This window comes from Oryx dammah, unplaced genomic scaffold, assembly GCF_014754425.2.
Source record: "Oryx dammah isolate SB20612 unplaced genomic scaffold, SCBI_Odam_1.1 HiC_scaffold_8, whole genome shotgun sequence".
In the NCBI taxonomy this organism is placed as follows: domain Eukaryota; kingdom Metazoa; phylum Chordata; class Mammalia; order Artiodactyla; family Bovidae; genus Oryx; species Oryx dammah.
The window spans coordinates 28,937,179-28,956,166 of record NW_024070192.1 but is presented as its reverse complement, the minus strand read 5'-3'; the positions used below and the strand labels follow the sequence as shown (position 1 = coordinate 28,956,166).

At 43.0% G+C, this 18,988-nt stretch overlaps 2 protein-coding genes across 23 annotated transcripts in view; one reads left to right on the top strand and one right to left on the bottom strand.

The window, feature by feature from the left end:
* Positions 1-7,838, bottom strand: part of PIGL (phosphatidylinositol glycan anchor biosynthesis class L) — a 51,179-nt gene extending 43,341 nt beyond the window's left edge. For both annotated transcript variants that reach the window (XM_040245909.1, XM_040245908.1), the window contains exon 1: positions 7,440-7,838. In XM_040245909.1, the coding sequence (XP_040101843.1) occupies positions 7,440-7,677 (238 nt within the window). In that variant the 5' untranslated portion in view covers positions 7,678-7,838. The remainder of the gene's footprint in view (positions 1-7,439) is intronic.
* Positions 7,760-18,988, top strand: part of NCOR1 (nuclear receptor corepressor 1) — a 115,594-nt gene continuing 104,365 nt past the window's right edge. For 18 of the 21 annotated variants that reach the window (XM_040245897.1, XM_040245905.1, XM_040245891.1 and 15 more), the window contains exon 1: positions 8,620-8,747. The gene's annotated coding sequence lies outside the window, so the exon portion shown is untranslated. Of the gene's footprint in view, positions 8,154-8,619; positions 8,748-10,714; positions 10,732-18,988 lie in introns of those variants that run through there. The other 3 variants (XM_040245890.1, XM_040245885.1, XM_040245886.1) reach the window with 2 other exon arrangements.

The window sequence follows — 18,988 nt, the reverse complement described above, 5'->3', positions numbered from 1 at the left end:
GATACTGAATACAGTTCCCTCTGCTATACAGTAGGACCTTGCTGTTTATCCATCCTGCATGTAATAGTTTACCTCGAGTAAATCCCCAAACTCCTAGTCCTTCCACCCCCCAACTCCCTCCTCCTTGGCAACCACAAGTCTGTTCTCTATGTCTGTATGTTTCTGTTACAGATAGATTCATTTGTGCCACATTTCAGATTCCTCATATAAGTAATTTCATGTGGTATTTGTCTTTCTTTGATTTACTTCATTTAGTATGATAATCTCTAGGTCCAGCCATGATGCTGTAACTGGCATTTTTCATTCTTTCCTATGGGTAACTTCCATTGTATGTATTTCCCACGTTGTCTTTATCCAGTCCTCTGTGGGCCATTTAGGTTGTTGCCACGTCCTGGCTATTGTGAATAATGCTGCTATGACCATAGGTGTGCATGTTCAGTTCAGTTCAGTCGCTCAGGCGTGTCTGACTTTGCGACCCCATGGACTGCAAACGCCAGGCTTCCCTGTCCATCACCAACTCCCGGAGCTTACTCAAACTCATGTCCATCGAGTCAGTGATGCCATCCAACCATCTCATCCTCTGTCATCCCTTTCTCTTCCTGCGTTCAATCTTTCCTAGCATGTATCTTTTTGAATTAGTGTTGTCTGGGTATATATCATTTGGGCCCCTTTAAATTGATAGTCTTCAAATATCTGTTAAACATTTAAAAAGGTTGCCAGTCCTGAGTATTTTAGGAAAATATCCTCCTTTGGAATTTGGTAACCAGCTATTCCAGCATGCCTCTGGGGATCTGGACCACATCAGCACCCTAAATAACTCATGAATTCTTTATTTTCCCGACACATACACTATACTTCCCAATAACAGTTCTGGTAAGTAACTGCTCTGTATCCTTACAAATAACTTACAGTGACATTTTGGTACCACTTAAATTGCATTTTGGGCTTCCCTGGTGGCTCAGTGGTAAAGAACACACCTGCCAGTGTAGGAAATGCAGGTTCGATTCCTGAGTCTGGAAGACACCCTGGAGAAGGGAATACCCACTCCAGTATTCTTGCCTGTGGAATCCCATGAACCAAGGAGTCTGGTGGGATACAGTCCATGGGATCACAGACTCAGACTCGACTGAGTGGCTAAGCACACAAACTGTACTTGTGAGCAGTTGTCTGGCTGCTGCACCCCTCAATCCAACTCTCCAGCAGATAATTGCGTATATGCTTTGTGCTAGTTAACTTTCCTGAGCCATTGGTTTCTCCAGCTGTGAAATGGGGACGATGGCCTTCTCCTGAGGCTTTCCTGAAGATTATGTGATAATACACATCCACCTGGTTTGGTTCTCAGAGTTAATCTCCCTTTTCCTTGACGTTTTATCTTAACGTTCCCCCTTTTCCTCTCCTTTCCCTCTGAATTACAATCTACCGTTATCATCCAGATCAAATGCCAATCCCTCTGGGAAGTCTTCTGCTATTTTCTTAACTGGAGGATAATTGCTTTACAATATTGCACTGGTTTCTGCCATACATCAATGTGAATCAGCCACAGGTATGCCTTCTGCTGTTTTTCCCTGGCAAGTAATCGTTTCCAGTGTTCTGTTCAGAAGGATGAGCTCTCCTCTGGGATCTGATGATTAAGTCCTAAATGTCTTCGACCTTAAAAGCCTCGGTCTCAGTGAGTGAAGAGCGGCTCTGCTTCCTGTCCCAGAAAACTCAGAAACTCCCAAGTGAAACCTTTCCATTGCTGCAGGGGTTCCTCTAGGGCGAGTTTTGAACTCTTTGAACCCAGATAGGAGATAGTCGCTATGTTGTATCTGACAGAAGGACTAACCCCCAAGAGACTCCAGACAACAATTTCATTTTGTACTGTACTCATCACAAATTTTTGAGTCAGATAGAAATTTTCAATTTTGTGACAGTCATCATATTTTAGGTTCCCCTCTTCTATTTTGTCTCAAGGTTACTTATCTTTGGTATAAGAGCCTAACTTACACTAGTGATGCAGTTCCTGATGTCTGACGCCGAACACATTAGACCCTGATTATTGGTCGTCAGAAACTGCTTGGAGAGCTGGTTTTATTGCTTTGTGTTTGAACTGAGGAACATAGAAGGGGTTAGGGAGCTGAAGTCAGAGAGCACTTGAGGCGTTTTCACTAGGTCTGGCAAACATGTAGGCACTTCGGTGGAGTAAGTGGCTGTGACCCTCCAGAACAGTGCACCCTGTCAGTAGACAGTAGGGTGTCGCAAGTCATATCCAGGTTCAAGGAGAGAAACAGGCTCCACTTCCTGATTGGGAGACCCAGTCTTTCCCTCCAAACTGTTCTCCATATGCCACTGGAACGAACTTTCTAAAACACAGAACTGTCTGTGCTAATTCTCCTCCAAATGTACTTTACAACACCATACTATCTACTGTGGCTTTCTCCCATGTACATGAATAGATATCTCAGTGGTTGGGCTTCCTAGATGGCGCTAGTGGTAAAGGATCCCCCTGCCTATGAGGGAGACACAAGAGACATGGTTGGGAAGATCCCCTGGAGGAGGAGGACATGGCAACCCACTCCAGTATTCTTGCGTGAATTGCATGGAAAGAGGAGCCTGGGTGTGTGTAGGGGGCTACAGTCCTTGGGGCCTCAAGGAGTCAGATGCAACTTGAGGACACAAACACACAAACCTCAGTGGTTACATAAACTGGAGAAATCCTGGACTAAACTAAATTAAATAGGATTTTTTATAGCAAGACTTCACCAAGATGTGGAGGGTCTAACAAGGACTATACAGCTTTAAAGTAGGGGGTTGGGGATAGCATATCTGATTAAGTTCCCCAAACTTGTTGGGTCACGTTATTAACTTTTTTAAATAGCAGCTTGATGAACTGGTATTTCTTGGAACATACACTGGGAATCAAATGAGTTAGTCCTTAACTGTCACAGCAACAGGATGTGTGAGGCAGATTGGATGTAATGGCTCAGAACTGGAAAGACCCACAGGGTTCTGGTTCCTCCATATCCTAGCTCTTAACTTTGGTTAAGTTACTTTTTTGTGATTTAGATTCCATAGTTAAAGACAAGGTGTGTGGGGGGGAACAAATTATATACATGTGTACCATTTTGTGTATTTAATGCTTATCATAAGATTGCTGAGAGGATTATATGAGCCACTAATAAGATACAATTTTTCCCCTGCTTCTCCCTACCCCTCAGAACTGGAGATGTAGTTAGAATGAAGCATTCAAATGAGTCCCAGACTTACTTATGTTTTTACTATTTCTCTGAATGACTGCCCTGAATGACTTGCCCTATTTCCTGTGAACCTAAGTCCTATTTTAAAAGACCAGCTCAAAAGAAAAGCTTTTCAAAGTTTCCTTAATCTGACTCTGTGAAAAGAAAATTCATGCTTTTCCCCATTTTGGGTCCACAGTATTTTCTCTGTCATGCAGTTACAGCTTTCATTATGTTATATAACAAGTTATTAACTTCCTGCTTTTCAATCAGGAAGGTGGCTAATGTTTACTCCATACATTTTTTCAATGAGTTAGGGATTTTAAAAGTAATTTTAAAAATTACAAAGAAAGTTAGATTCAGAGGAAACAATGAAAGACAACAATACAGATACTAATATATCAGTATGTGTCAAGAGTCTGGTAGGTCTTATATTTTTGAAAAATTTTTGATTTCTGGCCTCAACCTACTAGAAAACAAGAAGAAATTTAGTAAAGAATCCCCTGTACCTATAATACTTTGTAAATAAAATTCAACCATCTCAAAATAAATTTTGCTTGATTTCCATAGTTGATAAAAACATGAAATTAAAAGCAAAAAAAAAAGAGACCATTACTTGCATCTATTTGCAATTAATATCTTTAATAGAACAAACTGAGAAAAGTACTTAGATTGAAATTCTCATTATATATGAAAAATGGTTTAATCTTAACTGCTGATAAAATTTTTTTTTGCGGGGAAAAAATGTTAAAGCAAGAAGTATACATAAAAGGTTATTTGTAATAGAGGTAAACTGGGGGGGAAAAACTTCTAAATATACATACAATAATAAGGAACCAGAGATCAAATTGCCAACATCCATTGGATCATTGAAAAAGCAAGAGTTCCAGAAAAACATCTACTTCTGCTTTATTGACTATGCCAAAGCCTTTGACTGTGTGGATCACAACAAACTGGAAAATTCTTAAAGAGATGCGAATACCAGACCACCTGACCTGCCTCCTGAGGAACCGGTATGCCTGTCAAGAAGCAACAGTTTGAACTGGACATGGAACAACAGACTCGTTCCAAATCAGCAAAGGAGTACATCAAGGCTGTATATTGTCACCCTGCTTATTTAACTTATATGCAGAGTACATCATGTGAAATGCCAGGCTGGATGAAGCACAAGCTGGGGTCAAGATTGTCAGGAGAAATGTCGATAACCTCAGATATGCCTATGACACCACCCTTATGGCAGAAAGTGAAGAACTAAAAAGCCTCTTGATGAAAGAGGAGAGTGAAAAAATTGGCTTAAAGCTCAACATTCAGAAAAATAAGATCATGGCATCCATTACTTCATGGCAAATAGATGAAAAACACTGGAAACAGTTGACAGACTTTATTTTCCTGGGCTCCAAAATCACTGCAGATGGTGACTGCAGCCATGAAATTAGAAGATGCTTGCTCCTTGGAAGAAAAGCTATGACCAACCTAGACAGTATATTAAAAAGCAGAGCCATTACTTTGCCAACAAAGGTCTGTCTAGTCAAAGCTATGGTGTTTCCAGTAGTCATGTATGGATGTGAGAGTTGGACCATAAAGAAAGCTGAGCACTGAAGAATTGATGCTTTTGAACTGTGGTGTTAGTGTTGGAGAAAACTCTTGAGAGTCCCTTGGACTGCAAGGAGATCAAACCAGTCAATCCTAAAGAAAATCAGTCCTGAATATTCATTGGAAGGACTGATGCTGAAGCTGAAACTCCAATACTCTGACCACCTGATGTGAAGAACCGACTCATTGGAAAAGACCCTGATAAAGGCAGGAGAAAGGGACAACAGAGGATGAGATGGTTGGATGGCATCACTGACTCGATGGACATGAGTTTGAGTAAGCTCTAGGAGTTGGTGATGGACAGGGAAGCCTGGTGTGCTGCAGTCCATGGGGTCACAAAGAGTCGGACACGACTGAGTGACTAAACTGAATTGAAGGGATGACTAACTAAAAGGCTTCCCTGGTGGCTCAATGCTGGAGACTCAGGCTTTATCCCTGGGTTGGGAAGATCCCCTGGAGAAGGAAATGGCAACCCACTCCAGTATTCTTGCCTGGGAAATCCCATGGACTGAGGAGCCTGGCGGGATACAGTCCATGGGGTTGCAAAAGAGTTGGTCACGACTTAGCGACTAAACAACAACAAACTAAATTAAGGTTTATCCCTATGAAACCATTTAAAAGGCTATATAACTAGTTCTAATTAATATGGATAAATGTTTAAATTACAAGTTTCAGAAGGATGTGTTCACTACCTAACTCATTTTCAGTTTTATTCCCAGGGCAGAGTATACATCCTAGCAGACAAACTTTTTTTAATGAAAAAAAAAAAATTTTTTTTTTTAGTCAAGACTTTTTTAAGAGAAGTTTTAGGCTCACAGCAAACTTGAAGGTAAGATACAGAGAGTTCCTATAGACTCCCTGCCCCACACGTCCACAGCCTCCCCGTTATCAGCATCTCCCACTGGATGGTACATTTGCTACAACTGGTGAACCTCCACTGACACCATCATCACCTGAAGTCCACACTTTCCACTAGGTTCACTCCTGGTCTTGCACAGTCTGGGTTTGGAGAAAAGTATGACAACCCACTCCAGTATTCTTGCCTGGAAGATCCCATGGACTGAGGAGCCTGTCGGGCGACAGTCCCTGGGGTTGCAGAGTCAGACATGACTTAGTGAATTAGCATGCATATAATGACATGTAGCCATCATTATAGTATCAGAGTATTTTCACTGCCCTAAGAATCCTCTGTGCTCTGTCTATACATCCTTTCTCCCATCCCAGCCCGATCCCCACTTTTTACTGTCTCCATAGTTTTGCCTTTTCTTGATTGTCACGTAGGTGGAGTCATACAGTACAAAGCCTTTTCAGATTGGCATCTTTCATTTAGTAATATACGCATGTAAGATTCCTTCATGACTTGACAACTCATGTCTTTTTAGCTCTAATATTCCACTGTCTGAATGGACCACAGTTTTATCCACACATTCACTGAAGGACATCTTGTTGCTTTCATGTTTTGGCAATTACAAATAAAGCTGCCTTAAACATCTGGGTGTAGGTGGAGGGTTATTGCTGATAAGGGTATGTTTAGGGTTGTAAGAGATTACCAAACCAACTTCCTTACAAAGTGACTGCACCATTTTGTGTTTCCATCAACAGTAAATGAGAATTCCTTTGCTCCACATCCTCACCAGCATTTAGTGATGTTAGTGTTCTGGATTTTGGCCATTTATTATTATTTAATCTTTTGGCCGTGCTGCTTGGCATGTGGGACCTGAGCTCCTTGACCAGAGATGGAACCAGCACTTCCTACATTGGCAGCCTGTAGTCTTAACCAGTGGACTTCCAGGGAAGTTCCCTGCCTATTTTAATAGTGATTAGTACACAAAAGTTTTTAATATTTAAGAAATGACAAAGTAATATTCTGTGACAAATCGTATAAAACATGCTTATTGAGAAAAATCTGTATAGAAAAAGAACTGGTATGAAACACAACGAAAGGGGAAAAGAGCTCATTGCCCATGTTACAACCAGCTTTATTGAGGTATCATTTTTACATACCATCCATTTCACCCACTGTATATGTACAGTTTAGTTATTTCATTTATACAGCTGTGCAATTATCACCATAATCCAGCATAATGGTCAATTTCTATTTTCTCATCCCATCTTTTCTGTACGGTAAAGGAGGATTTAGTCTTTGAAAGGTCCCTTCAGTGAAAGCTGGGTGGAGTGGAACGCTAAAAGGACCTGAAGATTACTTTCTAGTCTAATGGGCTCTCCCCTCGGTTTGACATGTACATGTTTCTAGCACAGAATGAAGAGTTGAGCAGTCATGACACGGCCTAGATTGGTCGTTATTCTTGGCCCTCTTGTGAATGTAAAGGTTCCACAGAATACTGATTACAGCCACAGTTCCCAGCACAGATGTAGGTATTTATCGGAAGCAAATGCTCCCCAATCGCGGTAGCGGGGAGCCTGGCTCACACGCGGCCCACGTGCCCCCACCCTGGGAAGCCGACTCGGGCTGGGGTCACGGATTCTCGCCCCAGGGAAGGGTCCTTCAGTGTATTCATTCGCCTGGCGCCTAGGACAGAAACCTCGTCGGTAAGAAGCTGACTGAAACAGGCCGGCGCCTGAATTATCTCCGCCGCCCCGAGTCCCCGCGCCCCGCCTACGGCCTCCTACCTGCGGAGAAGCAGAGCAGGAACAACTGGTGCCGCAGGCGGGCCAAGCCTAGAATAGTGGGAGCAAAGAACATGGCTTCATCGTCGGGGTGCGCCGTCACCAGAAGTGTCCGGCTTCCGCCTCCGGGCAGGCCAGCCTGCCCCGGCCTCGTCACTCGCTGCCAGGAGCCCCAAACCCAGAGGACGCCCCATACCAGGACAGCCGCCGCCACATACACAAGCGGCGCCGCCACTTCCATGCCCCAAGAGGAGAAACTGCGCCTGCGCAGACCGGGAGGCTGCCGCCGGGCCGACTCCGGCGGGAAAACCGAGCTCGCGGAAACCCGGTTCCGAGTGTAAGTCCGTCCCGCCGGCCTCTACAACGGCCGGAGGCTTTAAGCGTCGGGCTGTGTGCTCGGACACGGACGCCTCCCAGGCCCTCTTCACGGACTCTTGCTACTTTACGCGGCGTTTACGAGCTCTTGTGCCCGCTCGGCTTTAGGGCTGAGCGACCCCCTTGCCGTCCACACAGTACTTAAGGGGAAGCGTCTGAAAAGAACCCCCAACCTCTTGAGTGCGAGTTCTCTTCACGTCACCTTTTTATCACTCCTTTCTTAAAACCCGGGCTTTCTCGTAACTATCCAGGTGGACACCGACTGTGTTTCTCCTCCCTAATTGTGGGGTGTGGAGTGGCGGCTTTTCTAAAGGAACAGTATGCGGTGGCGAGGCCCGTCCGGTCAGTTCCTTGGGAGCGTGAGGCCGAGAGCATACTTGGCGGGCGCGGGGGCCCGGGATCCTCGGAGGGAGGGCTGGCATCACGGGCGGGTCGGCCGCGCGCGGTGTTTCAGGGAGGCCCGCTGCGAACGCAGCCCGAGCCTGGGAAGCACCGGGCTGGTGGCCGCGCGACCCCGGCAGCCCGGGCTCGAAGGTCCGCGTCTTTCCCTCTCCCACGCCCGCGGGGAGGCCCGGGCGCGATGGCTCCGCGCTGGGGCCGCCGCCGTCGCCGGACCGAGGCGGGATGCCAGGGGGTCGGACACGGGCAACCCGGGAAGCTCGGCCAGCGGAGGGAGTCGGCCTGCCAGCCTCCGGAAGGAGGAGGAGCCGGCGCCGGAGCCGCCTCAGCCGCGGTCGCCGGGCCGGGGGGGAGGAGAGGGGTTGAGTCAAGATGGCGGCCGAGGTGGCGAAGCAGCAGCGGCGGCGACGGCGGCGGCGGCTGGAGTGAGCGCCCGGCTCGCCGCGCCGACCAGGGCCCGGGCAGGGCCGCGCGCGGGGCTGCGTCCTGCCCCTCAGGCCCAGGGCCGCGCCGGCCGCCGCGCTCCGCCCGCTCCTGGTGAGTAGGCCTGGCGCCCGCAGCCCGGCCTCCGGGCCGCCGCTCGCCCAGGGCCGCCGAGGGCTTCGGGGGCGCCCGCCGCCGGGGCGCCTTCCCGGCCGGCGAGGGGCGTCACGGGACCGGCGTCTCGGGACCCGCCCAGCCACGGGCTTCTTGCCCTCAGCGGCTGGGCGAGCGGGGCGCGGCGGGGAGCGGGGCCGGGCGAGTGGGGGAGGCTGCTGGAGTTTGGAGGAAGAATGGGCCGGGGCGCCCGGGGTGTCCTGCGGGGAGGGGGCTGCAGGGCCCGAGGCGGCGCGGGCCGGGGCGGCGGGTGGGGCCGGCGCAGGTGGCGGCCTGCGCTCCCTCCGGGGCGGAGTTGGTGGCCGCCCGCGAGTGTGCGAGGGGTCAGGGCGGGTGACAGCGATGGACAAGTGCGTGAAGAGCAAACTAGTTCACCTTTGCGACCAAACCGCTTGGGGTGTAATGGCGAAGGGAGGACGGGGGAGACGGCGGAGATGGGAACCCGGTACCTTCTGGCTTTTATCGTGGCTGTTTAACGTGGATTCTCTTGGGGGAAAGAGGGATTAGAGAAACTATCATTGAGAAGTCAGTCTTAGTGGCGAGGGGACAGAATTCTTCCAATTAACCGGATTAGGGGTATAGTCGTATATTAAAGGTGTGAGTGGGCATAAGTGATATTTAGTAAAAGTACTTGCTCAGAAAGTGTCTTTTCTTTTCACCGACGTTGCGGGCTCCAGTCCCGCTTCTACAGAGTTAACCTTGGTGTGGCGGTGTGGGTAATTCTAATCTTTGGGATTAGTATTTCCACCTGCATCAGATTTGCTTCCCTAATTAGATCCTAATTGTATTGAAATTTACATTCCTTGCGTGCACCCTGGTGAGGCAGTGATGGGAGGCAGAATGTTGCGTAAAGAGCAACAGGCCGGGGATTTTAAAGTGCCTGCAAATCATTCATTCGTTCAGCATGTCTTGATCAATAGCTGCTGCTGATGCGTCACACGTGAGTCTCCCTTGGATAGCTGAAGAGTTGATGGCATTATTTAATATTTAATAGTTTTCGAAAATGTGATGTATCCTTAAAGATAATTGTTGGCAGAATCAATGTGCCTGGTCTCAGGAGCAGACCAATTTTAGAATATTATTTAGACATGGGTAAAAATTACGGAAGAAATCTTATTTATTTCACAAGTTGTTGCAGAAAGAAGTACTGTTTTTATTTGCTCATTCTGTTAAATTCCAGTGGAAGTTATTTATTTTAATATTTATAGTACACAGTTGCTTTGCTGTGCTTTAAGCACACCTGTTAATGGAAATCAAGGTTAACACACATGTATATGAATAATATGCACATACATAAGGATATGATTACTTGCAATACGAAAATATTCTTTCCTTTTACAAAAGACTTGCAATATGTTGAACTCCTCCCTCAGAGAAAATATAATACAAAGAGTCCTGATTGGTCTTTAGCCATGTGTCATGTTGGAATAGGATCAACCTTTCTCTGCTTCAGTTTCCTCATCTATGCTAGTAGGAAAATATCCGCTCTCCTAGGTTGCTGTTGTGAGCCTAGGAGAGTTATTAGTTGTGACATTGCTTTACAAAGATTAAAAGGTTATATTTCTGTGTGAGAGTAACAGCTTCCTCTTCATTTTTGAAATACTTTATCTGCTCATCTTTCATGGCATTTATTCTTTCTGCCTTGCATTTAGGTACCTACTTGTCTTATCTCCTCTTCAGGACAGGAGAAGCCCTTCTCTGACTTTAAGGCACTGCCAGAGGGTATTGACACAGCAAATGTTGAGTGGATGAACATTGTATTCTAATTAGGAAATTGTGTTCACAGTTACAGCTTACAATTTGTGGAGTATACCTGCTGATCTGCTGTCACAGATCTATGTAGCTGTGATTCTCTTCATGACTTCTGAGGAATAAATATTTTTAACTGGGTGTCTTGCTGGACTTAATCATCATATAGTAAAATGTAAGAATTTGGCCTGCCCATCTATTTTTTTGAAAAAGCGTAGAGTGCTAAAAATTAACTCTTTGAATTTAATTGAGTAAAATTTGTTCCAAGGCTAAGTACAGATTAGTCAAGTTTTTCTAAGCTTTTTTTCCTTCTAAATTTTGTGGATTGGAGTTTGTTATGCCATTTCTATCTTCGGGAGAAAGTAGAGGCTTTTAAATAAGCCAGGGATTGATGTGGGTTAATGTCAGGCTATTTCTTACTCAGTTTTTTGTATGTTTGTTACTCAGTTTTAATTGTATTTTGTTAATCTGTCTTAATTGAAATTTCAAATTCTTAACTCATGTTTGAGGATGATAGGATCTCAAATTCTTAGTTATTTACATGTGTTCATTTACTTCAGGGATTGGGTTTTACTGGAACGCAGTACGAAGAAGTAGTAAAAGTTGGTCAGAATTTATTATGTATGGACTTATCTTGTGGTGTATAGTTTATTCACTTGTTCAGCTGGTGTGGAGTGCCTCATGTTTAGGGCATGTTACTAAGTGCTATAAAAGTATAAAGTTGACGGGATCAGTTATGTGCACAAAGAACTCAGTCTATAGATTGTCTGATACTTTGTCCTTTTCAGGTTTCAGGATGCAAAAGTACATTCAGAGAGAAGGTTAAGGAAACATTGTTTTTCTCTCAGAACTTCCTTAGGAGTATTGAAAAGCTACCAGAGCTTCTGTCATGTAGCAATAACTGTATGTAGAACATCTGTTTTTTATTTTGGTATTCTTGTGGTGGTGGTTTTCCTTGAATATTTTTACTCTTCTACCATTTTTTCTATCCCAGAAGCTTGTGTGGTCAAAATATTACTTGGATATTACTTGGATTGTTTTCAGATATAACATACTTTTTTAGGGGGAAGGGGATTTCCTCTTTGCATGTGAAATTATTGGCCAGCAGCAGAATTCAGTCCTGGCCCTCCAGAGTAGCTCCTGCTGTTACACTGTATCATCCGGGGATGATTTAGTGTGACAGTTGACACAACAGAAAACAAAAATTAGGGAGTGGGCTGGAGAATGTGCTGTCAGTCCCTCAGCTGAGATATTGAATTTGAGTTCAGTAATATAGTTCCTGAACTGTACATTTGAAACTGTAGTTTGAAAAACATTGGTATTGATCTATATCAGTAATATGATCACTGGGAATTACTAGTTTCATTTTTAATCTGTTATGATGAATATCTTCTTAAACAAAAATGCCTTTAAGGTTTATCTGGACCTACTGACATTTCATGGAATTTAAGTGTTACAGTGATGGAAATTTTATTATGCCACTGGTTTAGAGACACAATTTGATAGGTTAGGTTATGTATCAGTTATCGCTTGCTTCACTTTCAAACTGCTACTTTTTTTTAAGTATGAGAAGCTTCAGTTGTTATTATGAAAGTGTAGAGAAATAGTGTGAACATGAACTGTCTTTTTAATGTCATGTTGAAAAGCTTCATATATAATGTTAGTTTTCTATAGGTACTCATGCCATAAAATTTATTTTAAAGGAAAAGGCATAGTTTTCTTTTTAAACTAATGTCCTTACATGAATACTGAAGCATGATATGTGTGTGTGTTTTAAATTCCATTTGGGCTGTTAAATAACATGCCTATTTTGAGTTGCATTAAGAAGGGTTTTTTCCCATTCTGTGGTTTTTCCAGAATGCTGTTTCCCTACCTTACACTTCCAAACTACCACATATATATATTGCCGATTTTTTGAGAGGTTTTTTATCACATGCCACTTCATCCAGAAGTCTCCTTGCTCCTCCCTCTTGTCTGAAGATGACTCTTTTTGGTCTGAAAAATTTTAATACTTTTTTTATACCTCTCTTATAACATCATAGTTACTTATATACATGTCCATTTAATCCCTAATAGAATATACCATAAGCCCCTGGTGGACATGTCTATGTCTCACTTATTTTTTGATCCTTCTTCTGCCCCTGTTCCCAGAATAACTCTCTGTTCTTGGGAAAGGTGTAGTAGGAATCTGCTGAATGCATAAGAAGGAGCCTAGAGTTACTTGGTACAGCTGTAGAAGCTGGTGGATATACACATGTGGGAACTTGATGATGAATAGTTTTTGGAAATTAATAAACAGGTAGAAACTCACCGGTGTCAGGTAAAACATGTGTTATCAGTGAATTATTATTAAAGCATTTCTTTAAAAAAATATTTCTCTTGGATTCTTGGGAGAAAGAGAAAGTAAGTGGGGAATTAGTTCATCTCAGATTATTTGTATTTCCAGATAATATTAGAACAAAAATGTGTTAACTTAAATATGCAGGGGATTTTTGAGTTGTTTTGGTGCTAGGGAAAAAATGTGAAGTAGGAATGGTGGGTTTACAGGATTACTATAAAATCCCTTTGAAGGGATCTCTTTGAAAGTACACTACTTGATTAATTTTATGTCAGAAATTAAATTTTTGAGTAGATTAGCCAAGATAGAAGGAAGGGAAGCGTTAAGATTACTCAATTATAAATAAATAAACTGAAATTAAACCAGAATAAATTGAGGTTACATTTTTCTAGGAAAATTTGACTTGTTAGGAGGGTCATCTTTATGGTTATAGATGCACCTCCCTCCCACTTTAACGGATAAGCTGTTGTCACATTTTTGTTGGCATGCACGGTTTAGAGTCAGTAGTCTGTTTTTGGCAGTTCATTTCCCTTGGCAGTAGCATATGGATTTGTATAATTTTGAAATTTTTGTTTTAAGTAGTAATCATCATGACTTTGAACTTTTGTCCAAAGACATTTAATTTTGTATTACTTTTGATTAAGTTCTTTTAATTCAACTTCAAATAACAATGACTTTTATGTATTTGAAATGAAACCAAAGCTTGTGCTTTCTAGGAGTAACAGCCTAAAATACACACAGTGTAAATATGCCAGAAGTAGGGAGTGTGTAGTCCATTAATGGTGTGTGTCTATGTGTGTGAATGGGGTGGGGCATAAACTGAGCTGGAGGGGAGGGTTGGAAGGAGAAGTTACACTCTATTTACACAGAACCATTTTAATGAGTGACGGAGGATATGTTGTTTTGAAGTCTTTTCTGTTTATTATAAGCAATACATTATTTTTACAGAAGTTCAACATGGACGTTTTAAGATATAAAGAAAATGAAAGCATCACTTCCTAGATGTAATTTGCTAAGTGTTGTGTATTCTTTCAGGTTTTTTCCCCATGTGTATGTAATGTTCTGTATTATGAGACCTTAATATACTCTTCTGCTGTTCCTAGGTAATGTTTTTGAGCTACTTTTGTCATTAATAGCTACATAGCATTCCACTTAGGAAAGAAGACAGATGGGTTTCCCTTGTGGTTGAGATGGTAAAGAATCTGCCTGCAATGTGGGAGACCCAGGTACAGTGTCTGGGTCCGGAAGATCCCCTGGAGAAGGGAACGGCAATCCACTCCAGTATTGCCAAGGGAATTCCACCAACAGAGGAGCCTGGCGGGCTACACTCTATGGGGTCACAAGGAGTCAGACATGACTGAGTGACTAACACTTCCACTTTGTTTAATCAGTTTATGGCCACTTCCGTTTTGTCTGAAAAACAAAGCCATAGTGAATTATTTGTGTGAGTGTGTATTTGTGCAAATAAGCTTTGTAGCATAAATTTGTAAAGTGGAGTTGCAGTTAGATGAACAGTGTAGCTCTGGATGGATGTTGTTGCAATATATGGCATGCCCTAGACTTCCCTGGTGGCTTAGACAGTAAAGCGTCTGCCTACAATGTGGGAGACCTGGGTTCAATCCCTGGGTTGGAAAGATCTTCTGGAGAAGGAAATGGTAATGAACTCCAGTATTCTTGCCTGGAAAATCCCATGGACGGAGAAGCCTGGTAGGCTACAGTCCACGGGGTGGCAAAAAGAGTCGGACACGACTGAGCGACTTCACTTTCACTTTCAGACTCTGACCAGCACTGAAAATTACTGTTTAAAATATTTTTCAGTTTAAGAAGTGGGGAAAAAAGTGATTCTAATTGGCCTTTTATGAATCACTGTTGTTGAACATTTTTTAAATGGAAGGAGTTGTATTTCTTTTAGAAATTATCTACCTTTATTCTTGATTATTTTTTGATTGGATTATTGGTGTTTTTCGGTTCTTTACGATTTGGGTGTTTACATTTTTCATATTTGTGCACACCCCCTATCCCCCAACCAAAACTTCTGTAGTATTCTGTAGTCAGGTATAGCCAGCTGCAGTATTATGTAATAAGTATTATTATCTGTAGTATTCTGTAGTATTGTTAACTATAGTATTCTGTCATCAGGTATAGCCTGCTGCAGTATTGTGTAGTAAGTATTATTATCTGTAGTATTATCTGTAGTATTCTGTAGTCAGGTATAACCAGCTGGGATTGTGCTGGTTCTGTGACCTTGGGCACATTACTTAACTCTGTAAGCCTTAATTTCCTTGTTTGTAGAATGAAATGGAGATAATGTAAATGATATTTAGCATAGAGACTGGACAAAGCAAGTGTCCTTGCTGGTCTGTCTACAACTTCTGGGTTTCATGCTCTACTTAGACCTTCCTCACTCTTAAGATTTAAAATATTCATCCATCTATTAAACTGAAGAAGCAATGTGAGGAGTATTAAGTCTAGTGTGCCACTGCTTGTTTTAAAGAGGAAAACTAATGGATACACATTTGCTTTTATATCATAGAATGTTTATGAAAGAAAAGCCAGGACACTGGTGTTGTTGATTGTTGTAGGAAGCAGAGCTAATTAGACAGAGGCATGTGAGTGAGAGGAAGACTTGACTGGATACCTTTCTGCATTTTTAAAACAAGTCCTCAGATTTTAATTTTTAAAGGTTTCTTTTTCTCTTCACTTTGCTTTTCTTTTTTTAAAAAAAAAAACAACACTGAATTTTTGGGCTCCATCTGGAATTTATTTCTAGTATAGGAAATGAGGTAGACATATATTTTGGGGGGGATAGGAGGTGTGTATGTTTTTTCCCTGAAATAACCAGTTGTGTCGGCACCATTTGGTGAATAATCCAGCCTTTGCCCCAGTTACTAGATTTGTGCCTTTTATCATTTGCTAAATATACTTAGAACTTTTTCTTGGTCTCTTGTTTTATGTTATGATATTCTTTATTTTTTTTTTTTCCTCTATGATATTCTTTAAATTACTGTTTTATAGTTTTAACACTGATAGGGTTAATCATCTGTTCATTGCTCTCTCTTTTTTTTTTTTCAGACTTTGACAATTCTGGTCTGTGTATTCTGCTGGATGAACTTTAGAATCATTCTGTGAAGTTGAAAAAGAAATCTTGCTAGGTTTTTATGAATCGTGATTGGCAGTATTGAGTTCATGGGCTAATTTTAGGAAAGTTGACACCTTGTGTACTTCCTGTTATAGGAGTTATAGGAATAACTCCTATCCTCTTATTCAAATGACTTATGTTCTTCAGTAGATTTTCAAATTTTCCTTCAAATAAGTTTGCACATTTCTTATTTCTTTTGTCCAACAAATGTAGTAAGGAATCAAGCAGAGAGTTTATATTCTAGTGGGGGAAGTAGCACAAATGAATGCATTTCATATTATGATTAGCTTATAGAGGAACAAAAGGGTAACTGGAAGGTAGCTGGGATAGGCCTTTCTGAGAAGAGGGCATTTGAAACTGAGACCTAAGTTTGAGGAGTCCTAGGCCCCACGGCGGGCCAGGAAGAGCATTCCAGACGGACAGTACAGAAGGACAAAGGGCTGAGGCAAGACGGGGCCTGGTACCAGTGAGAGGCTGGAGGGAAGCTCGAGTTGGGGCCTCCTGAGCAGTCAGGGAGGAAGAGGCCAGTCATCGGGGGCTCCTGGGCCACTGTGAGGAGTTCCAGTTCTGTCTGTAGTGAATGGCAGCCCACAAGGAGTCTTGAGCAGGAGAGTGACATGTTCTGATTGATGGTTTAAAAGACATTTAGCTTTTTTTTTTTTTTTTTTACATTTGGCTTTTGAGTGGAGAAAGTGTTGAAGTGGGAAGTGTGTTAGGAGTTTCTGCAGCTGGAGATGAGACTGGGGGTAGTGGGGCTGGAGAAGCTTGGGAGGCTGTGGGTGGGGCATGAAGGGAGGGTAGGACTTGCTGTTGGAGTGGGTGTGTTGAGAGCTAAGAAAGAACCGTTAGGTGGGGAGCCATGTGGGAGAAGAAGAGATGGCCGCTACCTTCACAGGTCTCTGATTTTTATTTTTTGTTTGCATTTTTTTGGTATAGAATTCAGTACATTTACAGAGAAGGCAATGGCAACCCACTGCAGTACTGTTGCCTGGAAAATCCCATGGATGGAGGAACCTGGTAGGCTGCAGTCCATGGGGTCTCTAAGAGTTGGACACGACTGAGCGACTTCACTTTCACTTTTCACTTTCATGCATTGGAGAAGGAAATGGCAACCCACTCCAGTGTTCTTGCCTGGAGAGTTCCAGGGACGGGGGAGCCTGGTGGGCTGCCATCTACGGGGTCGCACAGAGTCGAAAACGACTGAAGCGACTTAGCAGCAGCAGCAGTACATTTAAGTCAATTTCTCATTTACCCTACTTTCTTTTAGTATCTACCTTAGAAGTTGTTCGTTAGCCCTGTTTTGTGTTCCTTCCTAACCTTTACAGCCTCTCTTAGTGGGAGGCAGCAAAAAACGTGATCTTTAAGATCACCCTGAGATAGGAAACTGTCACGGGGAAGCTCCTCAGCCTCGCCAGAGCTTCACTCAGGAGAATCGTGGAGCTCGTGGTGTAGGTGAGCGCATGCTTGCCACTCCTAGTGCCCTGCCTGCGAAGCAACAGAGACTTGATAAGTGGCCACTTTACTACTCTCCTTCAGAGTTGTCATCTTGATTAATCCTGGTCAAGCAGCTAAAGTTAAAGGGAAAGCGTCTGATCCCAAACCTCTGTTTTTTGTGTTAATGGAGGAGAGGGTTGCAAATAGTTGTCCATTTTCACTTTGAAATATATTCATTTTCACTGTAGGAGTGAATGCTGTCAATTTAGAGAATTGGGTCAGTACAGTGCAGCCACATGGCAGAGTCCTCAGCTCCCCAGTGCTGTCTCCTGCCCCTCACTGCCTGGGGAACCTTCTCCCTTCTCGCCTTAGTAGGGATAGAGTAGTGGTGTTGTTTTCCTTTTAGAATTATTTATTGAACACCTGGAATCTAAGATTAATGAAATGATTATGCCCATATTAATGCGTTCCTCTCAGTGCTCTACTTTATTGGGCATAGGGTAGTCTAAACTAAAAGGTCTTTTGCTTTAGCTCCCCTTCATCTGTCTTCAGGTGAGATGTCATTATGTCAGAGAGGCCAAAAATAAAACACTATGTTAATGGCATTCCCCTAGAGTAGCTTCTTTCCCTAGAGGGAAGAATGTTCTAGATTATTTTACAAGAGAAATCCTCTTCGGTTGGGCACCAATGACAGAGCTCACTGGGATAGTTTTTAGCTGTCTTCTCTCCTGGAGGCTGGACCAGAGATAGGCTCAGATGGGCTTTCTCAGAGGTGGCTGGGTACCCTAGGGGGCCGTCTTAGCCTCTCCTTGCCTAATGTACATTTGGAGTTGGACTAGCTGAGCTGCTTTGTGAGAATCCGTGATACCAGATTTACCTCAGTTTAGTATCGGCGGCGTCTGTGGTGTCATAGAGGTCATTCCCCTCTGCCACACTTTTGTATCAGAAAGTGTTATTTGATCCTTTAAAAGAAAATTGAATTGTGTACGTTATAGGGTCCTTTATCTGCTTTGGTGAAATACGGACTTCACCTCTGTTGTGACCCTTGGTGAAGTCATTCTTGCTCATCTGAAGAGGCGTCTGCAGTCCTGCCACAGCCAGGTATATTTTTAGCACTTTTTCCAAGATAGCCGAGGCCACCTTGAAAACCTATCCAAGTATGTTTTGGTTATGCAAAGATTGTAGGCCAAAAGCCAGGAGTTCCTGGGGAGAAGGAATTTTTTTTTTTTCTTCAGGGTTGCATTTGGAATCTTATTTTGCAAGATAAGTTTCCTGTTGAGTCAATTTTTGTGTTTGTGAGTGTGTGTCTTTATTACATTAGTATGGGAAGATTCAAAGGAAATTTAAATAGACTGACTTCATTTTACTGTATTTTATTACCTGTTTGGGAAATATTGGAGGCTAGTTCTAAATTTCTCTCTAAAATTCAGGTAAAATGTGCTTCTGTCCACTTACACAATGACATCTAGTTTTATTTTCACCCTAAAATACAATTAAATGTATTAATATGAGGGAGTTGGA